Source organism: Apis laboriosa, unplaced genomic scaffold (assembly GCF_014066325.1).
Source record: "Apis laboriosa isolate Shangri-la unplaced genomic scaffold, ASM1406632v1 scaffold112_cov148, whole genome shotgun sequence".
NCBI lineage: Eukaryota > Metazoa > Arthropoda > Insecta > Hymenoptera > Apidae > Apis > Apis laboriosa.
The window spans coordinates 6,280,200-6,306,829 of NW_025220865.1; the positions used below are offsets into that span (position 1 = coordinate 6,280,200).

Below are 26,630 nucleotides of genomic sequence, written 5' to 3' on the forward strand. Positions count from 1 at the left end.
TTTTTTTTAACTCTTGGAACTGCGTATGGAACATTTTCTAACACACGAAAAAGAATTTTTGTTGTAAAACAAAATATTAATCAAATAATAAAAAAGTAACTATAGATAAAATATAAATAATTGCAATGTGAAAAATGATAAGTAATAATTTTTATTTCTGATTAAATTTTGTTTCAACAACAAAATTGCAACGAAAATAATGCTATTATTTTGAATAATAATAATATAAAGTAATAATAATGATAATATTACTTTGTAAAATAGTTACAATGTTTAAAATGAAACACTTAAATGAAGTACAATATTCTTTTTAAATTATTTACATGCATAAATATATATACATTTAGTATACAGGGCGAGGCACTTAAAATATAAGCAATAAAATTATATTTTTAATAACGCTTATTTCTCTTTATAAAACTAGCATTTATATATTGTTATATTTTTTAAATGTAAATAAATGTAAAATGATAATTAAAAAAATTTAAATTTATAATTGAATGTATCGAATAAAAATAATTAATAACAGTTATATAAATACATAAAATTTGCTTTTATTTTACATATTAATTTGAAGATATATTTTCATTTTCATTGAATATGCAAATACATTACATATTTAATGGAGTATACATTGTACATTTCATTCTCATATGTAAGAAATTTTTGTTTTTAAAATTTTTATTGATATGTTTTATTTTTATGCGAATAAATATATATCTTTAAAATAATACTTTGTTATTAAGAACATATAAGTATGTTTATATGTAATGTTTATAATTAAGTATAAATAATAATAAAATTTGTTAAATTATTCAAGTTTATTAAAAAAAAAATCTATTTGAATAATAGGATAAAATAACGATAAGATATATATAAAATATAATTTATATATATATATATATATATATATATATATAATTTATAATTTATAATGATTATTAACATATTATTAGATACTAACATAGATACTAAAATAATATGCATTTTCCTATATATATGATATATATATAATATATGATAAAAAAAATTATATATATACCATATATATGACAAAAAAAATGATTTACGAATAAAATATTGTTATTTATACACTTAATTATAAAATAATATTTGGAATTATATTCGTTAAAATAACTACTATTCAACAATTAATCATATTAAAAATAATTTAAGCTTATTGAATTATTATAATTACATTTTAATATTCATTAAATAAGTATAATTATAAATTTAATATAAAAATATAAGTCATGCAAAAAATCATGAAATTTAAATTTATTTATATTTTTATACTATTTAGAAAAAAAAACTATTCAAGTAAAGTAAAACTCATTTTCTACATTTGTAACTAAATATGTGATAAAGTAATTAAAATTTGTAAAACTAAAATTTTAATAGTTAAAATCTACAGATGTGTTTTCCTAATTATTGCATTCTTTATTAAAAAAATATACATATAACATTAAGTTATGTTAGTTAAAATCTATTTATAATATTATATCTTTTTCTGTTTTGAATTATATAAATCACTTGTTTAATTGGATATTTTAATTACAAAAAATAACTTGAATTATTTAATTATTAAAATTCTTATTAAGCGTTATTATATTATAAATAATTGATTTTTAATTAATTATATAATAAATAGATGTCTATATGATGTATATATGAAGACACTGATTACAATATTTGCAATATTGAAATAATATAGATAAAATATATGTTATTACTCTTAAAATAAACATAATGAAAGGTGATATTGCGAAAGAAGAATATTAGATGCAGAGATAATTTCATTATAATAAATTTAGGAAAAACAAAGTAATATAATTGTTTTTGTTATAGATGATATTTTTTAATCTAAATAAAAGATAAATATTATATTTTTAGAAATAAGAACAATTCATATTGTTCAACATAAAATTTTTATTTTAATTTAATTAATTCAATTTAATTATCTTAATTGAAATTTATAAGAATCAAAATGTCTCACTCTGCATAGTATAGTATACATATCTGGCATGTTTGAATTTAAGAAAAATTATTAATTATTTCTGAAACGTTTTTTATATAACATTTTGGTAATTTCATTTTCGTGTGTATCCTTATTCTAAATTTCTTTTAGATTATCTTAATTTTTATATTAAATCTTCATAATCTTCTATTTTTTCCAAGATATTTTAACGTCTTTTTATATATATAATAATAATCACAGGAGCGAACAATTATCAGCAGTAAATAATTTTGGTATAATGTATAAATAAAAAAAAAATTAAAAATAAAAAGTTAATCAATATATTAATAAAAAATAATTAAGAATTTTTAAAATATAAAGTAATAATGCAAAATTGCACAAAATCAAATTATACATATATATTAATTAAAAATTAATTTTATTCTGTTTTTAATCTTGTTTACTATATTTTATAAGTATATTTTAAGAAGTTAACAAAGTAGTAGTATATATCGAATTTATTGTTTTTATGAAAGTGATAAATTGCAATAAATATAAAAAAAATATGCAGTATGGAAGACCTTTATTTTATATCATTATGAATATAGATTTATAAAAACAATAGGTAATTATAAAAATAATACTAAAAATATGGAAGTAATAATAGAAACTGGAAAATTTAATCCAGTGAAATTAAAATTATTAATTTCACTTTAATTTAATGAAATTAGATTACGTAAAATGAAAAAAAATATTTATCATTTTGTGCAATTTTAACATTTTATGACATATTTTCATAATTTAAATAAATTATAAAGTACAAATAAATATATGTTGTTCGCACATGTATTTTATATATATTTCAATTAAAAATAGGCTAACAAATTTGTAAATACGATATATAATTTTATTTGTAGGAAAAATCTTTATACCAAAGTCATTTACTGTATATCTTTCACATCCTTGACACAAAAAAAAATATCCGATAAAATGTATAATACTATATTGTGATGTGATTATAATTTCTTTTTTTCTTTTTAATATAATATACATTGTGATCAACAATTTCTTTTTAAAAGTTTTTCACTAATATATCATAGTTTTAAATTGTTCATATATATATTTATAAAAGAAAAAAAATGTACAAAACAAAATTAATTTTTTTAGAAACTGTATACCTACTTTTTTACTATATATATATATTTAAAATACTATATGTATAGTATTTTTTTCAAACGTAATTAATCTATAATATACAATATTTTTTTTAAATAGATATAAGTTCGTTAGAAATATTTTGTTGCTATGGTTTTTAGTGAATACATTCATGCAAGCAATATAGTAGATCATACAATGCTTGTAAATATTAATAGAACGACTGCGCAACGGAATGACATATTATCTACGAGATTAATCGAAGCAGTCAGGTACATTTTCCATTTTAATTAATTTCTCTTCTAAAAATAGCTGGAAATAATACCCATTAATACGTTTAAGTTGCAGCACCATGTGAAAGAAGAATTCAACACGATTCATATATAATGTGGCGCAAATTAAATACTTTTTCGTCCAATACTTAATACAAGGATTCTGTAAACTTTAACCGTTGCAGGTTACAAATCTCTTGCAATCTACAAAATTTATATTAACTATTGATTAGAGGCAATCTCGTAATATTAAATAAGCCTTATTTAGCTTAATTTAATGGAAGGCAAAACATTTGCTTTAAGAGTCCTTTCTTCGGACTTTCATCTTTCTCATCGTCATAATTGTGTTCATCATAGTTACTAATGATCTCATTATTATTGCTAAAGCCGTACGTCACGTCTGTGATACTTAGAGAACTGGAGCATATCGGATTTTCGTATCGAAATGGAAAAGGTGGTGATAACCGATATTCGTTATAATTATTGTCGTTCTCATTCTCTTCAGAATATGTCATTAAAAAAACATTGTTATGATAACCTCGATTTCTTGAGCTGATATTTAAAAGGGGATCGATTCGGAGTTTCGCAAATTTATCTTGTAATTCATACATATAACACGAATGTAATTGTTGCTGATTTTGAGTGTGACGTGGCACAATAACAAGCGGTTCTTGTCACACGCAGTCTTCCAAAGACATAAGTAACGGGTTCACATATTCGAAGCCCTCGAATTCACTTTGATCGATTTTGTCAATCACTCTCCTGGAAAATATTTATTGTTTTCGTAAATCATATAATTATTTTATTAGGAAATTTCAATTTTATTAGGAAAATATATTTTAGTCTAAGTAAAAAATAAATTTAAAAAATTAGAGATTTAAAGAAGATTAGAGATTTAAAAAAGCTTGTAACATAATATATCTTATAATAAAAAATTTTAAATAAGATATTTCAAATTAACAGTTTTTTGACAATTTTCCTAATAATTTTCTTAAAAAACTAAATAATTAAATAAACTAAACTATTAAACCAATTGTTAAATCTTATATAAAATAAATATAAGACTCATCTGAATTAAAATTAATATTTATAGTAAATTTATTTATTATATAGTATATATAGTAATTTATATAAATATTTTACTTAGAAAAATTCAATAAAATTAAATTGTATATTTACAAGAAACAATTTGTTTCAACAATTTTAAATTTAATTAAAAATAATTATTTAACATTTTATTTGTTTATTTTTGCTCTAAAATAATATTAGAATAAATTGATAAATCTTTTTAATAAAACTTACGGATCATCTGGTGTTAAATGTACTGGTTCATCTGTAAATTCTGGTGGGAAATTGGCCAAATCACGATCAGAATCTAATCTTGGTTTGTATGGCGGTGTTACTTGTTTTTGTTCTAACTGAAAATTTATTAATAATATTTGATAATACAAAATATATATCTTGACTAATTAGTATTTTTTATCATATTAAATAATAATTATTCAATAAAAATATAGCAAAATACTTAAGCTTCTTATGCATGAAATTTATACATATATTGAAAAATAATATTTCTATTAGATTAAATTATAATTCCATTTTTATCTATTATCACATTAATAAATAAGCAAAAAGATTCAATTTAATTTTTTTAGTTATATTACACATTACAAGAGCATTATAAGCATTATGATTAACTTCTTATAATTATTCTTATCTCTTCATTATATCATTCATCAACTATGTACTTTATAATACAATTATTCTAATATTCTAATATTTTGTATGTAATTAGAGAAATTAATTACCATTTCCCAATCTATGGCTTTGAAAAAGGGATGGGCAACAATATCAAGAAAAGCAGTTGGTCTCTTGCCACAGCCTAATCTTTCATTTGGATCTTTGCAGAGGAAACCTTTAAGAACTGATGCTGCTTTGACCGATAATGATCTTGGTATACGAATTGTCTTCTGTAAAATAACTTGAAACAGATAATCTTCGGTATTTTGATCTGGATTTTCTGATGCGCCCGCGATATCGAACGGGCTACGACCTGCAAGCATTTCATACAGAAGTACACCAAGCGCCCACCAATCTACAGAGAAGCTATAATCTTCACCCCTCAATATTTCGGGTGCAATATAATTCGGAGTGCCACAAAATGTAGCGGTTGTGTCACCCTCTCTAACGCCTTCTTTACACATTCCGTAATCAGTTAATTTTACGTGTCCTTCGTGATCAAGTAATACATTATCCAACTTTAAATCTCTGTATATAATACCTATACAAAAAAATTATGAATCAATATACTCTCATTTTACTACATATTTTTATCATTTTACGTTTGATAGAATAATTATCTTTTGTTCTTTTCAAAGATATATTATTTCTTTTATTCTTTTACCTTTCTCGTGTAAAAAGTTTAAAGCAAGACTGATTTCAGCTGCATAAAATCGAGCATGCTCCTCAGGAAGACGGCGTTGTCTCTGCATATGGAACATCAAATCTCCGCCACGTACGAACTCGATTACGAAGAATAGACGAGAAGGCGTCTGAAAGCATGAATGAAGTCCCACAAGGAAAGGATGATTCGAGGCGGTTTCGAATACGTGTTTCTCCGTTTGAACCCAATCGATGTCTTCGTCGTCCGTTACTAAGGCTTTTTTAATTACTTTCATTGCATAAATCCTTTTTGTACGTTTTAACTCTACCATCAAAACTTTCGCGTAGGAACCACGACCGATTACCCTAATCAGTTCGAAATCATTTAACGAGTATTGCCTCTGCATATCATTTGAATTATCTGCATCGTTTAATGTATCCAGTGGCAATTCCTCCCTTTCTTCACTTCCGGTTCCTACAAAACATATTTTAATTTAGAACATCAATATCAGATTTAGTTATATTTTTAATTATATTTCATTAATTCAATATTTTTTGAATAATAAACATTATTAAATTTTATTAAAAATAATTCTCTTTTTTTATAATTAATTGGTAATTTTTAATTTTTTTTTTTTTCATAATTAATGGTAAAAAGCAATTGATCAAATTTTCTTTTCAAAATTTTTTGGATAAATATCCGAATGTTCTTACGATTGCGTGAATGCTCCTCGATAATTGCCGATTCTGAGATCTCATCCTCGAGATGAGCTACGGGGCTGCATTGGACAGAATCAAGCTGTTGTTGATCGCCGTTCCTGTCGATCGTTTGCGATTCTGTGCTTGGCATCTGTTGTTGCTGTTGTTGTTGTACACTCAAGCATGGCTTGCGCACCACCTTGTGACATTTCTTGTGTACCAGAAGTTTGCATTGAATGCACTTGAACCCCTGCCGACCTAGCCCCCAAATCCGATCTTGGCAGAATGCGCAAAACGCTCGCTACGAAAGTTAGAGAAGAAATTAATTATAAAAATAATTATTTATATTTATTCTTGAGAACTCGATGAATCTATTGTATGAAATCTTGAGAATAAGAAAGAATTAAATTAATGTAATTGAAAATATAATCTTTCTCCTGTTCAAAGAATAAAAATAATTTATTATACTTATTATCAAATATCAAAAATAATTAAATTAAAAATTATTATTTTTCTAAATTCTTTTACAAATAACATATGAGAATTCTGGATTTATAACTTTATAATAAATATTAAATAATGATTTAATAACCTATTACGAATAACCTATCCGTATAAATTTTATAGTTTTTAACATTTAAACGATGCAGAATTTTTAAATGCATTTTTATTGAAATATATATCTAGAAAATTTATTTATTATTATTTATTAATGAAAAATTTTCTCGATTTTAATCAAATTACCATTGCAGTAAGACTCTGTATCCATCGTTGATTTAAAAAAAAATTATTATGTATAAAAAATACGTATATAAATATCATGCAATATAATATCTATTATTTTTATTTTTTTGTGATTATTTAATATATATTTAAATTATATACTATTCCATCATTATTTGTTATTATGCAACATACTTGCTACGATACGAGAGTCTTACTGTATCCATATCCGAATTTTACTTGTATACAAAATATCTACAAATATTCTATTCTCGTCTAAATAATATATAAATTACTCTTACTCTCATAAATTATTCTTCTTCTTTAAAAAAAAAAAAATTTATAACTTATAATAAAATAATAAGCTTACTATTTATACGTGAAGTTATCAACCAACTTCAACCAACAGTAACTTTCACATTCTTAACCATTCACCTTTGAAAATGACCTACAATCATTCAAACAACATGAACCTACAACATTCTCATTCTTAAGCATTCAAGGGACGGATGATTGACGGAGAATTGTCATTCAATGAATAAATTACTACAAAATGATCGTTAACGTTCACTAGCCAGCAAGTTCCTTTGATCAGGAATCTATCCACCACGGGTAAGATGTTGTTGTGTCTGGAACGATGATATGACATAACGTGCGTGATTGGCGCAAATATATGGAAAAAAATAATACTGGATGAGCCAAAAAATGAAAACAAAGGAGAGAAAAAAAAAAAAAAACGAAGGGAAAAGAAAAAAACGTGGTAATAGTGGGGCAATAACTTGAATGAAATGATGCTTACCCGATTGAAACGTTTCGCTTGAAATATATGACCATTCACTCGGTACAGCTTCCTCCATCTACGTGCGCCGCGTCTGTAGATGCTTCCTTTGGAAAATGAAAAAACATAAATATCACGAAAGAACCAGACAATCGATCTTCAAAAATCTGTCCTGACTTTTTTCATTATTTCTTTCTTATCTCAGTTTACTTTCTTTTTTCCTTTTTTTTTTTTTTTCCTTACATCATCCGAAATGTTACCATATGCTTAAAATTTAATCGAGAATGAATCGTCGCATTTCTATTAAAATATATATCTTTGGTGCAATGATGCCAGTTTATAATTACAATAAGAAAACTTGTATCCCATCTTAAAATTAAAATAGTATGAGTATGTTTTCCTATTCCAATACCGCAATGAAAAATCTGCAGTAAAACTGCCATTGTTCTAAACTTCTCCATACTTTCTCCGTTTAAGAAAACCATACGTGTAATAATGAGAAGGGCGAAATATACTACAGCTACATTTTGTAAACACAATAAGAACAAGTTAATCTTCGGGGACCCGCGATATTTGAAACAGAAATATGGAAAATATTATATCATTGTTTTTCCGTTTCTTCTCTTTGAATTTTGTCGATAAATTGTATCAGTATATTAACTGATCCTTGATTTATATTTACGATATTTTAAAAAACAAAAATGTTTCAGAAATTGTAACATTCTCTAGTTAGCGCGTGGAGTGTTTCTCTCTTTTTTGAAAGGGATATGATAAAATTATCCATTTATAATTGTTCATGTATTTTTATATCTTGTACAATAATTTAATTAGTCATATGACAAATCATCGATGTTTTAGAAAAATTTCTTTATGTCTAGATTAATCTGATATCGCAATATTTCAAAACATATATTTTCATCGATAAACTTTCTATATATATTCTTCTCTCCTATTGTTAAATTTTATTCTCCGAAATGACGAAATAATAAAGTAATGTAAGGGAGTGAAATATCAGATATCGATAATATTTTAATATCATTCATTTCGGGGAAAAATTCTTTCAGAATTCATAAAATCAATCAAGAAAATTTGTCGCAAGATCATCGTATTAATTCTATCATATAAATTAAAGACCAGTTGTACGTAATAAATTTCATTGTATATAAATGATAAAAATTAAAATAAAAGCACGCAAAGATCATCGATGTTTCATGAGAAACTAAAACGAATCTGCTTGAGTTTAAATGCAGCAATATAAAACGTTCGAAAAGAATAAGCGTTGAAACGAAGGAGAAAGAGAGAGAGAGAGAGAGAGAGAGAGAGAGAGAGAGAGAGAGAGAGAGAGAGAGAAACGATTCCCATTTAATTTAGTTTTCCCTTTTTCTCTTTTCTCAACGATGAAGAATTATATCGATTTATAGCCAGGCTACTCGCATCTCTTTTTCGTGAACAAAATCTTAAATCTTAAATCTTTATTATTAATCGAACAACTCGCTGGCTAGTTATTTCTATAATGTTGAAAATTGTTGAATAGTGAAAATTGTATGTAAGTAATGTAATGTTAGAGAGTTTTGTTTTGATGATGAAAACTCACTGTCTTCTCCCTGACAGGGCATTCCTGGCGCAGGTGGCACGTTAGGAAAAACTGTAACAGAAACAAATTTCATGTAACATATTTTCTTCTTGTTTCCTTTCTCTCATTTCCATTAACATTAAAATAACACAAAGTTTGAGATCGAACATCAACTAACAACGAACATCATTCTATTCCTTTTTGCATACAAATTTTGTTCCAATGATCACACTTTTTTTACTCGTATCTCCTAAAAATCGAGAAATGAACGATGAACGATGAACTTGATATACACGTAATATCTAATTTATTATAGCGAGGTGAAAATGATCAAAGAATCAGGCTGAGAAGCACGAAAAGAATATCTTACGAATATCCAATCATGCAAAAACAGTCTAAGGATCCATTCATTTCAATAAACTAATTCTTTAATATATATATATATTTATATATATATATTTCAATCAAATTAATTACGCTTTGAGTTACGTACATTTACAACGGTTAACGTAACTTTCTTTGCCACATTTGTTTGATCTATAAGAAGAAAGATATCTACTTTAGTTTGAGAATGTTTAAGATTATCTTCTATTAGAAATATTTAAAGTGATATAGCACATTCAAACATATATAAAAACAAAAAAAAAAAAAAAAAAGAAAAAGAAAATTCTTAAAATGAATTAAAACGTTTAATTTTCTAAAAGTATGAATTACATGCTAGAAAATATCATCAACGATATTTAACTTGTATTAGTTATTAGTTAAAATTAGTTATTCTTTTATAGTATAGTTATGTATCAATTATATTTCATATTGACAAATTTTAAATATTGCAACGATGAAATATAATATAATTGGTAAAAAAAAAAATTTTTAACAGATAAAATTCATTATAAAGGAATCATAAAATTAAAACAAGCACATTGAGCTAATAACGATTTTAACAATTGAAAAATATTTCATTGTATAATATTATAAATAATATTGTAAATAAAGCATAAAAATATATACGTAAATGACAAGTATATGAAATGTAAATAAATAATGTAAAAAAATAAAAAAATCTTGTATATCATTATATCAAAAATTATATTTAATATAAATTAATTGATAAATTTATGTTACAAAAAGAAAAATTTTATATCACAAATTTTCCATTCGCACAGAATTAAAAACGCGAATATATAATATACTTATATATTATTATCTTGCACAATATTGTTTAATATATTCTATATTCTTCGATTATAAAACAGAAGAATTCACCACAATTAAAATTTTTATTATTGTTATATTTTTCTAAATGTACGTTTGTAAAAGAAAAAATATGAGAACTGCATTAAACTATTTAAAATAAAAATGTCATATTTACTCCTTGGAGAGTACAAGCTACGATGTAGTTATGGATCAATAATAACTCATATCAGTAAATCTAAACTTATTTAATTTTTATCATTTAATTAGTTCTATTATTGAACGCTAAGTCTACTGGGTCAAAAGTGATCTAGCTATGAGGATCATGAAAGTTAAATGCATCGCATTTTGTGATTCTATTTCATCTTGTTTCTTATTGATCTTAGCATAAAGTATACATCCTGAAAATTTCATAACGTTAAAATTTTCCATATAAATATATGAATATATTATATTTCATAAGATCATGATAAAATTTTTAATTACAATTAAAAAATTAAAAAGTTATAAATTAAAAAAAATTAAAAGTTACAAAAATTGAAAAAAATTATAAATTATAAATAATGAAATAAAAAATTATAAGGTACAAAATCATAATTCTTTTTTTTTTCTAAAAGAATTATTTCTCAATGTGAATTAACATATAAGTATTTTATTTAATTTAATCCAAAAATAATATTTTCTTTTATACTATCCAAAAATTTACTTTCTTACTTATTTTAATAAAAATTTTGTTATACATGTAAAATTTATCAAAATAAATTTTAAAAATAAATATAAAACACGAATAACTATAAAATATTATTATAAATAATAAATATAAATATAGTTTAAAAAAGCAAAATATTTTTAATTAATAATTTTATTTATAAGTACAAAATAACGCATAATTTTCAGTTTTTAAATTGTAATATAATAACAATATAATCGTAAGTTTCTAGACAATTTCTAATACATTTAGAGTAAAAGATAAATCAATAGTTATGAAATAAACTTAAAACATTATAAGGAAATTTATACTATTATGTTTCTAAGATCTGTATATGACGCATAAAACATGATAAAGCTTCGTTTCGAAAGTAACTAAACTATCAATTCGCTTAAACAAAACATCAAACACGACTTGAACCGCAAACAGTAAAATCAAACATTCGTATTATATGTAGAGATAAATACCAATACTAACATAGATCATGCACTACGCATAACGTCGTCATAATATTATGCCTGCCTTTCACACAACGAACAGAGTAAAAGTGTTTGTAAGGAAGTTAGGATGGTTATATACCGCGTGCTATATACGTAACGTGTTCTAGTACTCACGGTCTACCAAAAATCATGTACAAAGATAACGATCTATATTAGATTTCAAAAGTCGTCGCCTGTCGCAAAGTATATTCCTTACTGTTACTTCTATTCCATAACTTGGATCATAAAACACGACCCGATAACGGATAACATTGAATTCAATTGATGCGATCATTGTTATCGCTTTTATCGGCATAGGCCTGAGTAGACGCAAGAGTATCTGCAACGTTGTTTTCAATGTCCGCCGTTACATTTCGCTTCAACGGGCGCAATAATCGATCATTCGAAACTATTGAACCGAATCTATTCTGCAAAGAATTAAATAAATTCTTGCAGTTCGCTTAGTTCTAGTTTCCACACAAAAACGCGGACTGTTTTGAAAAAGTGAAATGAGAATTAAATGAAGAAAGGGGACTAATTTAAAGAGATAAAATAAGCGAGAAATATCCTAGTAACAAACACATGCACGTATGTATATACGAAATTATATTCGAACGTTTGCTACTAAAATGTTGAATGATAAAAATATACGTGTTCAACAAAAATCCGAAAGTAAAATACAAATATTAATGTATAAAATTATTAAGTGAATCGGATAATATTTGTAGAAAAAAGATTATAAAAATATTCGAATACATTGATATTGATTTTTTATCTTTTTTATAATTGATCCATTTTTAGTTCTAATAATTTTTATGATATGGTTTTGTTAATTATATATGCTTGTAAATTATTTCATATTTTGTTATCATAAGGAATAATCTTTCGTTATCATAAGGAATTTGTTATTTATTAATTTATTATTTAATTTATCATTACTTCTATTTATTTAAGACTATAAGTGCTCAATAGAATTAATGTCTAAGCTTTATGATAAATAGAGATATAAAATATATTTCACAATAATTATATTATTCAAAATTTAAGTTTAACTTATATTTTTATTATTTAATATTCTAATAAACTTGAATATTTTTGTGTATATATTTTTGTCTTATTTATATAATATTTAGTAATAAGTTAATAAATAAAATAAAATTTTCAAATTTCATTATTCAAGAAAATTGCATTTAATTTTCTAATGAACCATTTAAAATTAAAATTTTTATTCTATTTTTCATATATAAAATTTTTATATCATTTATCAAAATAATATAAAATACTTCTTAACTTTCAAATTTTTCTTAAATTCACTTTTAAATTCTTTGCCTAAATTTATAATTCTAAATTAAAAATACCATACACAATATTTTATTTTAATGTTGATTTTAAATAATTTAGTTTAAAAAATTTTACACGAACTTCTATAATTATATTAACACATAAAAAAATATCTTTCAAATATTAGCTTTGTACATTAAAGGCTAACAAAAATGAAGGTAACAGGTAAAGCCGAAAGTGTTAATTACCATATATTAATGCAATTATGAAAAGTTAATTATTTGCCATATTTTTATTCATTTTCGTTAAATATAGAATTATTTTATAATAGCATAATTCTAATAAGTTCAATCTAGAAAAAATAATAATAATTAATTATAATCATTTAATAAACAAAAATTTATTAATATAAAAAAAATATGAATGAATCATATATTATAATTTGTTTTGAATTTTTTTTGAAATTTTCATCATATATAGAAATATATTTTTAAAATAAATATTAATTATAAGAAATATTTATGAAAAAAAAAGTATAAATAAAAAGAGAAACAATTTTCTGAAACAATTTTGAATATATTAGTTTCGAATGCGAAAATACATTGTTAAATTTACTGTAAATGTAACAATGTATATATATTTCTATATTAGTGAATAATTGAATATAAATATAGAGATAAATGAAAAGATGCAACGAAAGATTTAGAAATAGAGAATTAAATAAACGTACATCTAACTATTGTATTATATATTGAAAATATTCAAAATTTTTCATAATCGATATTCATTAACATTTCTTTTCAAACAATTGAATCGGCAGGTAAAATTAAGATTATTTCGTAATAGTTAAAAGAAAAATTCAACTATTCGTTTCAATTATAACTATATACGTGCAATATTAAATCAGATAAGAAAATGAGAGAGAGAGAGAGAGAGAGAGAGAGAGAGAGAGAGAGAGAGAGAGAGAGAGAAGAATGACTGCTAATAATAAAAACAGATGCGTTTGCTAATATCGTGCTCCGTTGCAGCAGAATCGGCGAAATTCAATAACGTTTAGCGAGGAGCTAGGTCAAGACCTACCCCAGGTGATGTCGTTGAACCAAAATTCCGAGGATCCGGTTGTATCATCAATCAGAGGCGGCATAGGTGGTGCAGAATCCGGCAGTGGATTACACGGTCCATGAACACGACACGTACTAGTCCCTATAACTCGATTAGCGGTCGCGTACATCATCTCCGTCGCGGTTACTTCATCAATATCAACCTCGGATGTATCGTCGATACCCTTGTCACATAAAAGTTTAATCCTAGACGAAGAGGTACCAGGCTGTGCGAATATATCGTCGTGAGGACTGTTATGAGGCGAGCATTCGGTTCGTAAACCGGCGATCGGTTGCTCGTACTCGGCTGAATCACTGCTCGGCGATGGTGGATAAGTGCTAGTACTCGATTTAATCGGTCGATCCCTTGGTAAAACTTGTATGCCCGTGGAAGAAGTAGAAGGTCCTCCTTCGACGGCAGAAGGTATTCTACGTCCAACAGCAGCCGCAGCCGCAGCTGCCGCCGTAGCCGCCGAATAAGAATAGAAGGAACCACCCTGTATCATTATACTGCAGGGTGGTTCCTCCACTGCGGCACTAACACCAGGCCCTGTAGAGACGGCAGAGGAGGAGCTGACATCGGCAAGCTCACCTTGTACTTGCTGCACACCGTACATCCCCTGTGAAACTCCCGTTTCAGTTTGATGATATTGTTGTTGTTGTTGCTGTTGCTGATGCAATGTCTGATGCTGTTGTTTATCCTTGTCACGACGGGGTGACCGACCCCGATCGCTAACTGACGTTGCGCTCCAATATCCCCACGCCATTTCGCGAGCAATTTAATCGTATTTATCTCGAGTGTCTTCTATCCTGGCTGTCTAATATCGTCCACCAACTGTCTAAATCGTACACCACTGGTTCCCGTCTTTTGCTCGCTATTACCCTCTATCTCCCACCCCAAGTTTTCCCTACTTTCCTTCCTATGGGTAGGTGCGCACACTCTCTTTCTCTCTCTCTCTGCCTCACTCTGTCTGGCTATCTTCTCCTAGATTCTCTTTCCTTCTTACTCCTTTACCGTTCTCTGTCCTTGTCTTTTACCGTAGCCCGACCTCTTGCAGGAAAACCCGGCTGAGAATGCGACGAGTCAGCGCGATCGATGCTGGTTTATCGCCACTTTTGCAACCTCTTCACTGACAACAGCGATTGTTAAAGGTATGCTGTCACAACCTCTCGACATAAATCACCGACCATTGAAATAGTCTATTGCAAACTTCTCCTCGGAATATTGTTGTCGTATCAATATTTCAAGCTAATCAACGTACTATTTCTTTTTTCTTTCGATTTATATTTCCTTTTCTTCGATTTATATTTCTCTTTTCTTTATTTCGTGTTTTTATTTTATTTCTCGTTTTCTTTTTTCTTTTATTACTATTATTATTATTGTTTTATTTTTTTCTTTAATTAGATATTTCTTTAATTATATTCTCACGTCTAAATGTTTTAACAGTCGGTTTGAATATACTTGCGCGAGAAAACTTCGTGGCTAATCAGTTCGCGTAAGAATATCGACTGCTGCCGCGGGATTCGTTAACTACCGCCGCCGCCCGACGCGCTTTACTCCATGAAATGCGCAAACGCTAAAATAAAGGCACACTCTGAAAAACAGAACTGATTTCTCTTTGACAAACTATCCAATCTTTCTCCTTTCTTTTCTATTCATTTCCTGTACTTCTTCTCTTTTCATTTTCAAACTTTCTCATCAATAATCTCAATAATCAGTTGTTATCTTTTCTTTTTTAGCTTTATTCTCGATATTCTCTTTCATTTTCGTCTTCTTATTGTTTCTTTTTTATTGCGTTTATTTTCTTTATTTATCACTTTTGTCACTTTTGTCACTTTTTATATCACTTTACTATTTTCTTTATTTTAATAAATATTGTTTTTTTCCACAAATTTAATAATTTTTTTTTGTTCTTTATTAATATTTTAAATTATTTTTTTCAATATTTGTAATATTTGTAATAAAATTAAGTATTTTTTATATAATATGAAAGATAATTATTAAATACAAATAATTATATGTATAGAATGAATTTATATAAAAGAAATATAATTTTCGAATTATAATAACATTTTTCGTTTATTATGAAAGCATTTATAATCATTTATAAAATTTCGATGATAAAAGAAAATAGTACAAAAATAAATAATAATATATTTAGTTAAATTAATCAGTTAAATTAAATTAAACTCACAATTATGTAATTGCAATATAATACGCAATAATGTGTAATGTTTTAGAAAACACACAAATAAACAGATAATACTTTATGAAAAAAATTATAAAATATATGGAATAGAAAGATGTTATTAATATAATGTTAATTATATATTATATATAATGTTAATTATATATTAATATATATAATGAACATTAATATGCAAATAATATTTTAATAATAATTTCTTAATTTTACGAAAATTAATTTTTATATATAAATAAAAAATTGGTATCTATATATTAAATATCAATCAATAAATCAATCTATAAATAATTTAATTTATAGTATATCAATAAAAACAAATAATAATATAATATAATATTACACTTATATTACATTAATCTGATATGTTACTTATATATATTTTATTACATATATTTTAAAAATTGAAAATTAAAAATTATAAAATTAATATAATAATCTTAAAATAAATCTTAATATTAGTTTTTTTAAATAATTTTTTATATAAAAAAATATTTCAAATTTTTCATTAAAATTTTTTAATAATAATTATTCAATTTGAAAATATATTTTCTAATAATTATAATTTATAAAATCAGTTTATATTAATTAAACTAAATATAAAGATATAAAGATATCATAGATATATAAATTATATTTTTATTTTAAAAATGTTTATATGTTTTACTTATATTTATATTTATATAAATATACATAAACATTTTGTTCAAATGCAAAAAGAATTTGTACTATTTCTAAATTTGTCAAAATAATAAAAAAAATAGGTATGTAAAAGGTATATGTATCAAATAATTATTCTGATCCATTCATACATTCAAATATATATAAAAACATTTATTTTCTTAATACATATTTGTAAATTTATAAATACTTACCATGTATAGTAATTTCAGTATCCTTTTCTAATTCATAAAGACGTAATGCTTCATCCAGTTCATGTTGAGAAGCAATTCTACATGGATCCCCTTCATCATCAACCCATTTCATTGTAAACTGATCTAGTCCTGCAGCACCAAATCCACATATTGTACGCATTTCTTCTCGTAAGGTGTCTACTGAAATGCCAGGAGTGATATACGTAATCTGCACTTCCCTAATACAAACATAAGTCATTATAATCTTACGTGATTTCTTAACAATTTAAATAATATGTTTAATTCTTTTCTTATTATTATACATGTACACATGTAGAATTAAAAAAAATGAAGAATAAAAAAATAAAATAAATTTATAAAATTATTTGGTTTTAAATAATTTAATTAATAATTCAATTTGCTTTATTATTTTTTACTACATTATCATTATTAATTATTAATTAATTATATTAATAAAATTTTTTTATAACTATTTTCATATAATATAAACAATATTAGAATTATCAATTTAAGAACATTTATAATCTCAAAATTAGAGAGATATGACATATTTAAAAAAAATATTCATTGCATATAAGAAATATTAAAACTTTATCATTTTTATTCTTTTCACTTATTATTACTTATTATTTATGAGAAAAACATTAAGTAATGTAAATATTTTAATAAAAAAATAAATAAAAAATAAATTTTATCACCTAAATTAATCCAATTTTTAAAAAATAAAATTATTTTCATAAAATTGAAAATAAATCAATCAGAAATATTTTATAAGCATAATATAATTTAATATTTTTATCATTAAAATATTCTTTTTGTAACTTAACATTAAAATTACAATTGCATAATTTTCAATTACAAATTTTTCAATTGTAATAAATATCTGAATATCTGATAGTAAATTATTAATTAATATGTTAAATGTTTATATATTAATTTTTCAACAATTCTATATGTTTATATTCTTATGTTTATATGTTTATATTCTTAAATAATTAAAATTATATGTTTATATTCTTAAATAACAAATATAACAATTTATGTTATTATTACATGTAAAACTAATTTATTAAATTAAAATTTCATATAAATCATTTGTATTACCCATTATAAATAATTTTCACTCGAATATCATCATTTTCTGTTTGTGTAGGCATTTTTATTTTATTCAGTCTAAATATTCTCTTCTTTTCTGTAAAAAAGTTACATTATTAAACTATTAATTATTAAATTATTAATTTATAAATATTTTTTTTTTAAAATAATATTTTATAAATAAGAAACACATATCACCAAAAATAAACATATACTATGAATAATAAATCATATAATAATAAATTTCAATTAATTCTTGTTCATAAATATATTATCTATTTATTAAATTCTTTTAATTAAATCTTTTTTTCTTAAAATAATAATAATTATTATATATATAATTAAAATTCATATTATATAAAGATATATTATAACTATATTATTACTATATAGACTTATATTAATATATAGACTTCATAAAAATTTATTATGATAAATTCATTAAATATTTGCGAAAATTATAACGATACGGTTGTAAATATAAAAAAATATAACTATTCGTAAAAAGATTTTTTCTATTTTTTAGAAAAAAGTTTTAAAAATCAAACAAATTAATAAAAATTCGTATATGAAAATATTTAAAAGCCACTGAAATATATATGAAAATTAATCCAATAAACTGTCTTCATTTTAACACACGTACAAGCTTGTTTCGACACGATGATTTTGTTCAAAAAATTATTTTATTATTTAATTGCTATGTTCCTTTGAAATAATAAAATAGGAAATTGTCTTATTTTGTAAATTACTTGCTAAATATAATCATGTAATAAACTCAAAATTGAAAAGCAATTAATACAGCAAAACGCGTTGTCACTTGGCAGTCGCCATGTTTATTAGATATGTACCTTCATAAGGAAATCTCTATTTTCCCTATAAAATGACGCATACTTATCTACTACATTTAGTAAAACGATTAATTTTTCAAAATTTTATTATAAAATTTTTCTAAAAATTTAATTATAATTTTAATTTTGATTTTTTTAATTTGAATTAATCAAAGTCAATCAAATTATTTTATTACAATTAAATTAAGATTGTGTCTACATAGATATGAAAATTATTCATTTTAATTTTAAATTTATAGTTATATAGTATCCTTTCTATAAAAAAATTTATAATTTTGAAAAGTATATATTAAAAATAATATAAAATATATACTTACATATAATGTAATAAATAAAATATATATTTATATATAATATAAATATATAACCATATATTATAAAATATGTATTATATATATTATATTTAAATATTAATCGTATTTTGAAATTATATAATATATATATATATATATATATATATTTAATTATATATATAGTACTTACATACGAATCAATAATTTAATATAAAAATCTATATATGATTGCATTATATATTTACGAACATATGACCATTATACATTTTGTATACAAGATATTTGCTTGTACTATTTATAATAGTGAAACAAAAAAATGAAAATCAGTTTTATTTGTATTATATAATATCATTCATAAAATATACAATATCAAATTTGCATTATTATATTATAGTTAATTATGAAAAAGATATAAACAAAAAATTTAATATAGTTATAACTATAATATTCTATCTCACATAACTTCAAGTCGAAGAAAAAAATACAATAAAATCAGAATCAACATAATTATTATTTATAATTTTAATTCATTAACTCTATTTTTTAATAACTATTTTGGTATATTTAAATATTACAAAATTTAATATCTTTCAACATAAACTTTTCTACAGTATAGATTTAAATTGGGTGTCTGTTTTTTCATATTTTACCATCATTATTTATATACATCATTATATATATACCAGAATATTATATATACCAGAACATAATAATCTTAACCTATATAAATTTAATTGAAATTTTTCCTGAAATTAATAGCAATTATATTGATCTCAGTAATATATATATTCAGATTTATCAAAATCAATATATTTTATTACACAATTATCTATATTATCTTAATTCTAATTCTTTAAAATTAATATTATTAAACATTTGAATATATTTAAATATTTTTCGAAATTATATACAAATTATATCTATTACTATTAATAATTAAATACTTCAGAATAAGATAAGATATTTAAGATAATAATAATTTTAATATATAATTCTCTAAAATATTTAAAATAGGATAAGAAATACAACTAATACATTGTATTCACTACTTTATTAATTCTTATGAATAAACATTAAATTGCTATTTGCAATAGGAAATCCAAAAAAAATTATAGCATACATTTTTATTTTGAAGTCTTAAATTCATAAGAGTACAAAATAATTAATACAACATAAAACGACGGTTTTCTATTCCTTCAAAAATTTCACACCAAAATCGTCTCTGGCCCAAGTCGACATATTTTACCGTCAGTTAAACATTCACCATTATGTTGATCGTTATAATTGTCCTCAATTGCAATGGAATTTTTTATCTCACTCGTACACTTTAAAGCAATGAGCACATCTTGTTAAAAGATCCACTGCACTCGATGGTTTACATCACAAAAATTTTGTATGTGTGTAAAATGCATCTGTACATAATATATGTATTATGTGTGTATATGTGTATGTATGAAATTGTGCATGTGTGGTCGTTCACAAGCACTTTTTTGTGTGTATGTGTTTAACTTTTATACACGCTTTGTGTGCACAAAATTAACAATTTAAATATTAAACATCGTGTACATGTTATTTTTGTATCTCTTATAAATGTCTTTTTTTCTTACTATAATCATTATTTCGACCAAATATGTATGTGTAGTAACGATTATCTTTTTTTATGTACATATAAAATCAGTTTTCTTTTGCCTTCTTTCCGCCACATTTAGTCGATCCATTCTCTTGAACACTTTTAGCACCTAACTGTAAGTAAATAGAGAAAATACTTAGAAAATATTCATTTGATCATTAATTTAATTTCATTATTTTGCACTGCAAAAAAGATATTTAATGTAAGAAAATATAAAAAAATAAATTATTCCAATATTACTTGATACTTAATATTAGACTTTACAATGATGTTGAAAACAAAAATATTTTGTTTATTAAATATAATAATTAAAATAATTCTATTTTCTTTCTTTGTTTCTTTTATCTCTTTATATACGATCATAAAACGTATTTTTTTATTCCATGTTAAAGAAATACACTTTCTTTATATTTTATAAGTTAACTTCAATTTTTTTTTTAATTTTTCAATTTTTCTAATTTGCTTTTTAATTTGTGCTAATATTAATACCGTCTGTCACGGGAATCCGAACGAGAACGGCGGTCTCGGCTGCGGCTACGGGTCAGAGATCTCCTGCGCGGGCTACGGGACCTTGACCTAAAATATTAAAAAAATACTTTATATCATTTTAAAGAAAACAATTTATGAATACACGACTTTCTACTTCGTCTTAAATGTGATGTAATTAATTTTTTAGAATCATTTAAAAAAAATTATATTTTTATATTTATATTTCTCTAAAATATTATAATGCATGTCTTAAAATTAAACGTGATTATATTAAAATGTGAATAATAAATATGAGACGAAACAGAATGTCGTATGTTAAACACATAGATACGAAAATGATCGCAAGGCAACCATAATAGAATTAGGACTGGCTAACTCCTATTCGCCTAAAGGGATGATAAAACTAGTTAGACACAATAATTAATATAAAATGACATCTCACCAATAACTGAGAAACCAATAAACGAAAGTAGGATTAATTTAGTTAAATTAAATCTTTACAAGTAATTGTTACAGATACTCTCAATAAATACATTACATCTCTTGATAAAATATATAATATGCAACAGGCGGCAATTCCCTGGTCCAATGTGTGTACCAATATATCATTAAAATAATTACAGATAATATTAACCAGTGTCTTGCGTTCCGTTTGCTAAAAATCTATTGAATAAAATGTAATTAACAAAAATTGTCATTGGACTACAGAGAACATGACACCGTTTGATTAGGAAAAAAAAAAAAAAATAAAGTAAAATAAAATAAAATAAAAAAAATTTAAATAAAATAAAAAAAATAAAAAAAAATAATAAAAAGAAAAAAAGATAAAAAATCTTTGAAAATCGGTGAAATACCAGATAACTGTGAACATGTAGTGGTGGTTGGTGGTGGTGGTACTTGATTGGGTGGTGGTGGGATGGTGTGTAGGTGGTGATCATTTTGCTTTGCTCAGTCGAAGAGAAGTGGCGGTCGCGTTGTTGGCTAAGTTTAACGTGATGGTTGACGAGTAGTAGTAGTAGCAGTAGTAGTAGTAGTAGTAGTAGAAGTTGGGACGGACGGACGGATTGACGCGCCGAGAGTTTGACAGAAGTATTTGTTCATATCGCGTTGGCTGTTCGATGGATTCACGATGCTCCTAGCCGCTAGAGGTTGAGGTAGCCCGAAGAAGTCTTTTTGAAGGGGAACAGACGGACTGACGGACTGACGGACAGCATCGGACTGTCAACTGACGGACGACTTGGCTCCTACCGGTGACTGGTGGTGACTGATGGTGACTGGTTGGGAAGTTAGTGGGCAGGCAGGCTTTTTTTTTTGTTCAGTTTTGATTGCTAGACTTTTTTTCACGGTGGCTGTAGTAGTAGTAGTAGTAGCAGTAGTAGTAGTGGCGGGGAGACGAGCAGAGCTAGGAGCTGACGCTGGTAGAATCTGCAAACGTCAGTTTTAGCAATATAACCATCAAAATTATCATACTCCTGGCCACTATTGGTATACACGAGGTTTTTTTCTTAATCCAAATTCACAAAATTGCATATGTTTCACTCAGTAATGATAATATCATTATTATCCTAGACTGCCCACTCTAATGCGTAAAAGACTTTACTTCCAGCTGATTGATTAAATTTATATGATGGATGTATAAAATCAAGTTACCTTTTATGTACTTATCGCAACGCATAATGCAGTATACTAATGTAATAATCTATATTTTAAAAGTATATAAAATAAAATTTAAATATATAAAAATAATATATCAAAGATATATATATAACAATTAGCACAATTAAAAGCTGCTTCAATGCGTATACGATAAATAAACATGATTAAAATACAAAGTGTATCTAAGCTATTTGCACGTTAGTAAATTTAAAATTTTTTACTATATAAGGAAATATTTAACTAAATTTAATATTTAATTTAAATTCAATTTTTGAACAAAGCTAAAAAATATTTTAAATAAAATCAATTACAATTGTTAATTAAATAATTTAATAATTTCTATATTTATTAAAATTAATCTTCAAATACTGAATAATTAGTAATAATTAATTTCAAGTACTGTCAAAGAAAATTATCAATCAGATTTTTAATAAGATCACAATAAGCATTAGAAATAAATTGCTTTCAATTACTAACATCAAACATTGTTACATTTATTTTTATTTGCCACCAATGTTATTATATTTATTATTAATTCTTAATATCAAATTTTGAATTTTTTTCTCTAATATTTTAAATTATTTCTTTGTCCTACATTTACCTATTCTTTTAATTTATGCTAAATAATTAAAAATATTTGACCACCAATCGTGACAATAGTGTTTTATATATTTCAAAGAAAATTACTCTACATGTTTTATATGATATATTGTGATTCTGCGTGCAAAATTGCGATGATCACAATACAAGCGGTACTTGCAAATACCTACTTGTAATATGTAGATTTGTTGTTCTTGGCAAGGCCCTGAAAATTCCATAAAATTATGAAATAAGAAGAAATTACCTGGAATATCGGCTTATCGGCGATCTGCGTGGACTTCTTGAATAGGACCTAAAAAAAATTAAGAAAAACTGTTGTATGTTTCAGACTGCTAATATGTTCCTGATCGCCATGTTTCACTTTGATTTCTTTCTTTTGTTTACTCGCACCTGAAAATTGCAGGGCTAGGAAAATCTTACCTTGGATAGCGACCCAGTGATCTCCTTCGGGGACTGCGAGATCTGGACCTATAAGTTTGTCAAAAAGATATATGGTATGTGAATCTTGTTCGCTAAGCATAATCACAAGGAAATTACAATGGGGAAAAAAATGAGTTATAAATGAAATTGCTACATCTGCCATAACCAAAACTTTGCCCTAGCATCTCCCGTTTAGGTTTCCCATGCAGTGTATTTAGTAACTCTTCGGCTAACCTCATGAACTTTTACATTTTAAAAATATTTCTCAAAATTCTTTTAATGTCGTTTCGTATTTAATTATTTATTTTAATCTTTAAAACTTTAATTTTTTGTATTTTTTATATAAGAGTACTAGCCAGAAGAGTAATAAAATCAAATAAATATAATATATAATATATATATATTCTATCTGCATTCTTATATAAAATAATTTTAAAAAATATCTTTTGTGCATAAAAAAATTCACCGAAACCCGTGCATCGTTTCTTGACATCCTTATTTGATAACTGCACTATAATACCTACTTGATAAGACACTTAGCCATCTGCAGCAGCTCAAATGTTGCTGTAAAATATTAATATTTAACACTAAGATTTCTTACCTGGAGTATCTTGGACCTGGTCTCCGTCCACCACTTGCACGTCTACTTCTTCCTGAAGACATCTCTACTCTTACTCTAGTTCCACAACAGCGTCTATAAAAAGAATAAAAAAAAAAATAACAAAAAAAATTATATTAAAATTTAATTATTTTATTATTATCTATTATATATTGTATTTTCTATATTTTATTTTATTTTTTATTCTATATTAATATATTATTTATTCTAATACTTACGTTCCATCTAATCCTCTAACTGCATCTTCTGCATCTCGTGGATCTTCAAATTCCACAAAAGCAAATCCAGGTGGATTTCTAGCTACCCACACATTTCTAAGTGGACCATATTTACTGAATGCACTTTCAATTTCATGTTTACTAGCACTATTTCCTAGATTACCAACATAAACTTTACATGAAAGATCCCATTCACGATAACGTGACATTTTGCGTCTGTAATTGACAAAATCTTTCTGTTAATATCAAAATAAATTATAGTTAATTAATTTGTAATAAATATAAATATTTCAAAAATTAAAATCTTTTGTATAAATAGATGTTCTGTTCTTTATAGAAGTAAATTTATTAATAAATCTCAATATCTAATGAAAATTTGACATTCATTGTCAGTATACTAAAAAAAAATATCGATTGATGACAAAAATAATACTATTAAATACAATATTTATAATATAAAAGTGATGCAAATCGTATGCGTTTTTGATTTTAAATAATTTATTCTTATATAATGAATTCAAAAATATATAGTTAGACTTATCATAAAATTTAGTCTATTATATTGAAAAAGGAAATTTAGCATACCGCCATGTTGTACTCACGATTTACTGCAGTAATGAAAATTAATTATATCAATTTAAATATTTAAATTTATTAAAAAAGTTATTATATAATAGCAAATTTATTTAAAAATTATTTAAAAATTATTGCACATAATGATTATTTTATTTTATTATTTGCATAAATATACAAATATATATCGGAATTGAAACCGACGCTACAGAAGTTTTGAAGAAATTACATTATTTGCTTTTAGTATTTTAAAAGCAAATACAAATTATTGAATATGTATTTGTTTTTAACAAAATATATTTTACTTACGTTTTCAAATGAGTTGATTTATTAAATAGAAAAATCTCGTAACATATATAAGTGTTCTCTTCAACTGCACAAGTAGAAATGCTCATAAAATGGTGGCGTATGTAGCGTTAATCTTCTTCCGTGGCCTCCTTTCTAAGATGGCATTGGTGTACATTACTTTCTGTTTTCTAGTCAAATGAAACTTTAATGTTATTTCAACATTATTATATCGATAATTAAAAATTTTAGAAACATTAAAACAATTTTTAAAATATTATTTATTTTAGTAATATTTGGATTATCATATTTTATAATATAATATGAATTTAAAATACTTTTTTTTATGTTATTTATAAATTAAATATAAATATCATTCAACAAAATTATCACATTAAATAATAGCACATTTTTGATAAAAATATTTTATTATTTATTTAGAAAAATATAATATCAAATTTTTCATGAAAATCGATAAATACTTTGTACTGACTCATGTTGTAAACAGTTATGTAGAATAAAT

General features: G+C 24.3%; 2 protein-coding genes across 9 annotated transcripts; both read right to left on the reverse strand.

The window, feature by feature from the left end:
- Positions 1-3,910: 3,910 nt before the first annotated feature.
- Positions 3,911-19,289, reverse strand: LOC122711705 (atypical protein kinase C). 3 transcript variants are annotated; one of them, XM_043930727.1, is made up of 10 exons: positions 19,120-19,289; positions 18,486-18,573; positions 17,382-17,599; positions 9,561-9,611; positions 7,988-8,073; positions 6,481-6,766; positions 5,789-6,241; positions 5,193-5,665; positions 4,687-4,802; positions 3,911-4,146 (listed from the first exon to the last, which is right to left on the reverse strand). In XM_043930727.1, exons 2-10 carry the CDS (start codon positions 18,536-18,538, stop codon positions 4,059-4,061), a joined length of 1,824 nt encoding a protein of 607 aa, XP_043786662.1. In that variant the 5' UTR covers positions 18,539-18,573; positions 19,120-19,289; the 3' UTR covers positions 3,911-4,058. The 3 variants fall into 3 exon arrangements, with proteins under 3 accessions (XP_043786662.1, XP_043786667.1, XP_043786655.1); XM_043930732.1 differs by having other exon boundaries at positions 19,226-19,279; XM_043930720.1 differs by lacking the exons at positions 18,486-18,573; positions 19,120-19,289 and adding an exon at positions 14,283-15,879 and having other exon boundaries at positions 17,382-17,482.
- A 1,437-nt stretch (positions 19,290-20,726) lies between these two features.
- LOC122715185 (RNA-binding protein 1-like) lies at positions 20,727-26,238 on the reverse strand. Of its 6 annotated transcripts, none has more exons than XR_006346801.1 (8): positions 26,132-26,238; positions 25,250-25,465; positions 25,014-25,106; positions 24,413-24,460; positions 24,237-24,284; positions 22,985-23,161; positions 21,737-21,823; positions 20,727-21,360 (listed from the first exon to the last, which is right to left on the reverse strand). XR_006346801.1 is itself a non-coding variant. In XM_043937163.1 (7 exons), the coding sequence occupies exons 1-7, from the start codon at positions 26,215-26,217 to the stop codon at positions 21,357-21,359; spliced, it is 582 nt and encodes a 193-aa protein (XP_043793098.1). In that variant the 5' UTR covers positions 26,218-26,238; the 3' UTR covers positions 20,727-21,356. The 6 variants fall into 6 exon arrangements, 3 of the variants coding, with proteins under 3 accessions (XP_043793098.1, XP_043793114.1, XP_043793088.1); XR_006346800.1 differs by having other exon boundaries at positions 22,591-23,161; XM_043937163.1 differs by lacking the exon at positions 22,985-23,161.
- Between the last annotated feature and the right edge of the window lie 392 nt (positions 26,239-26,630).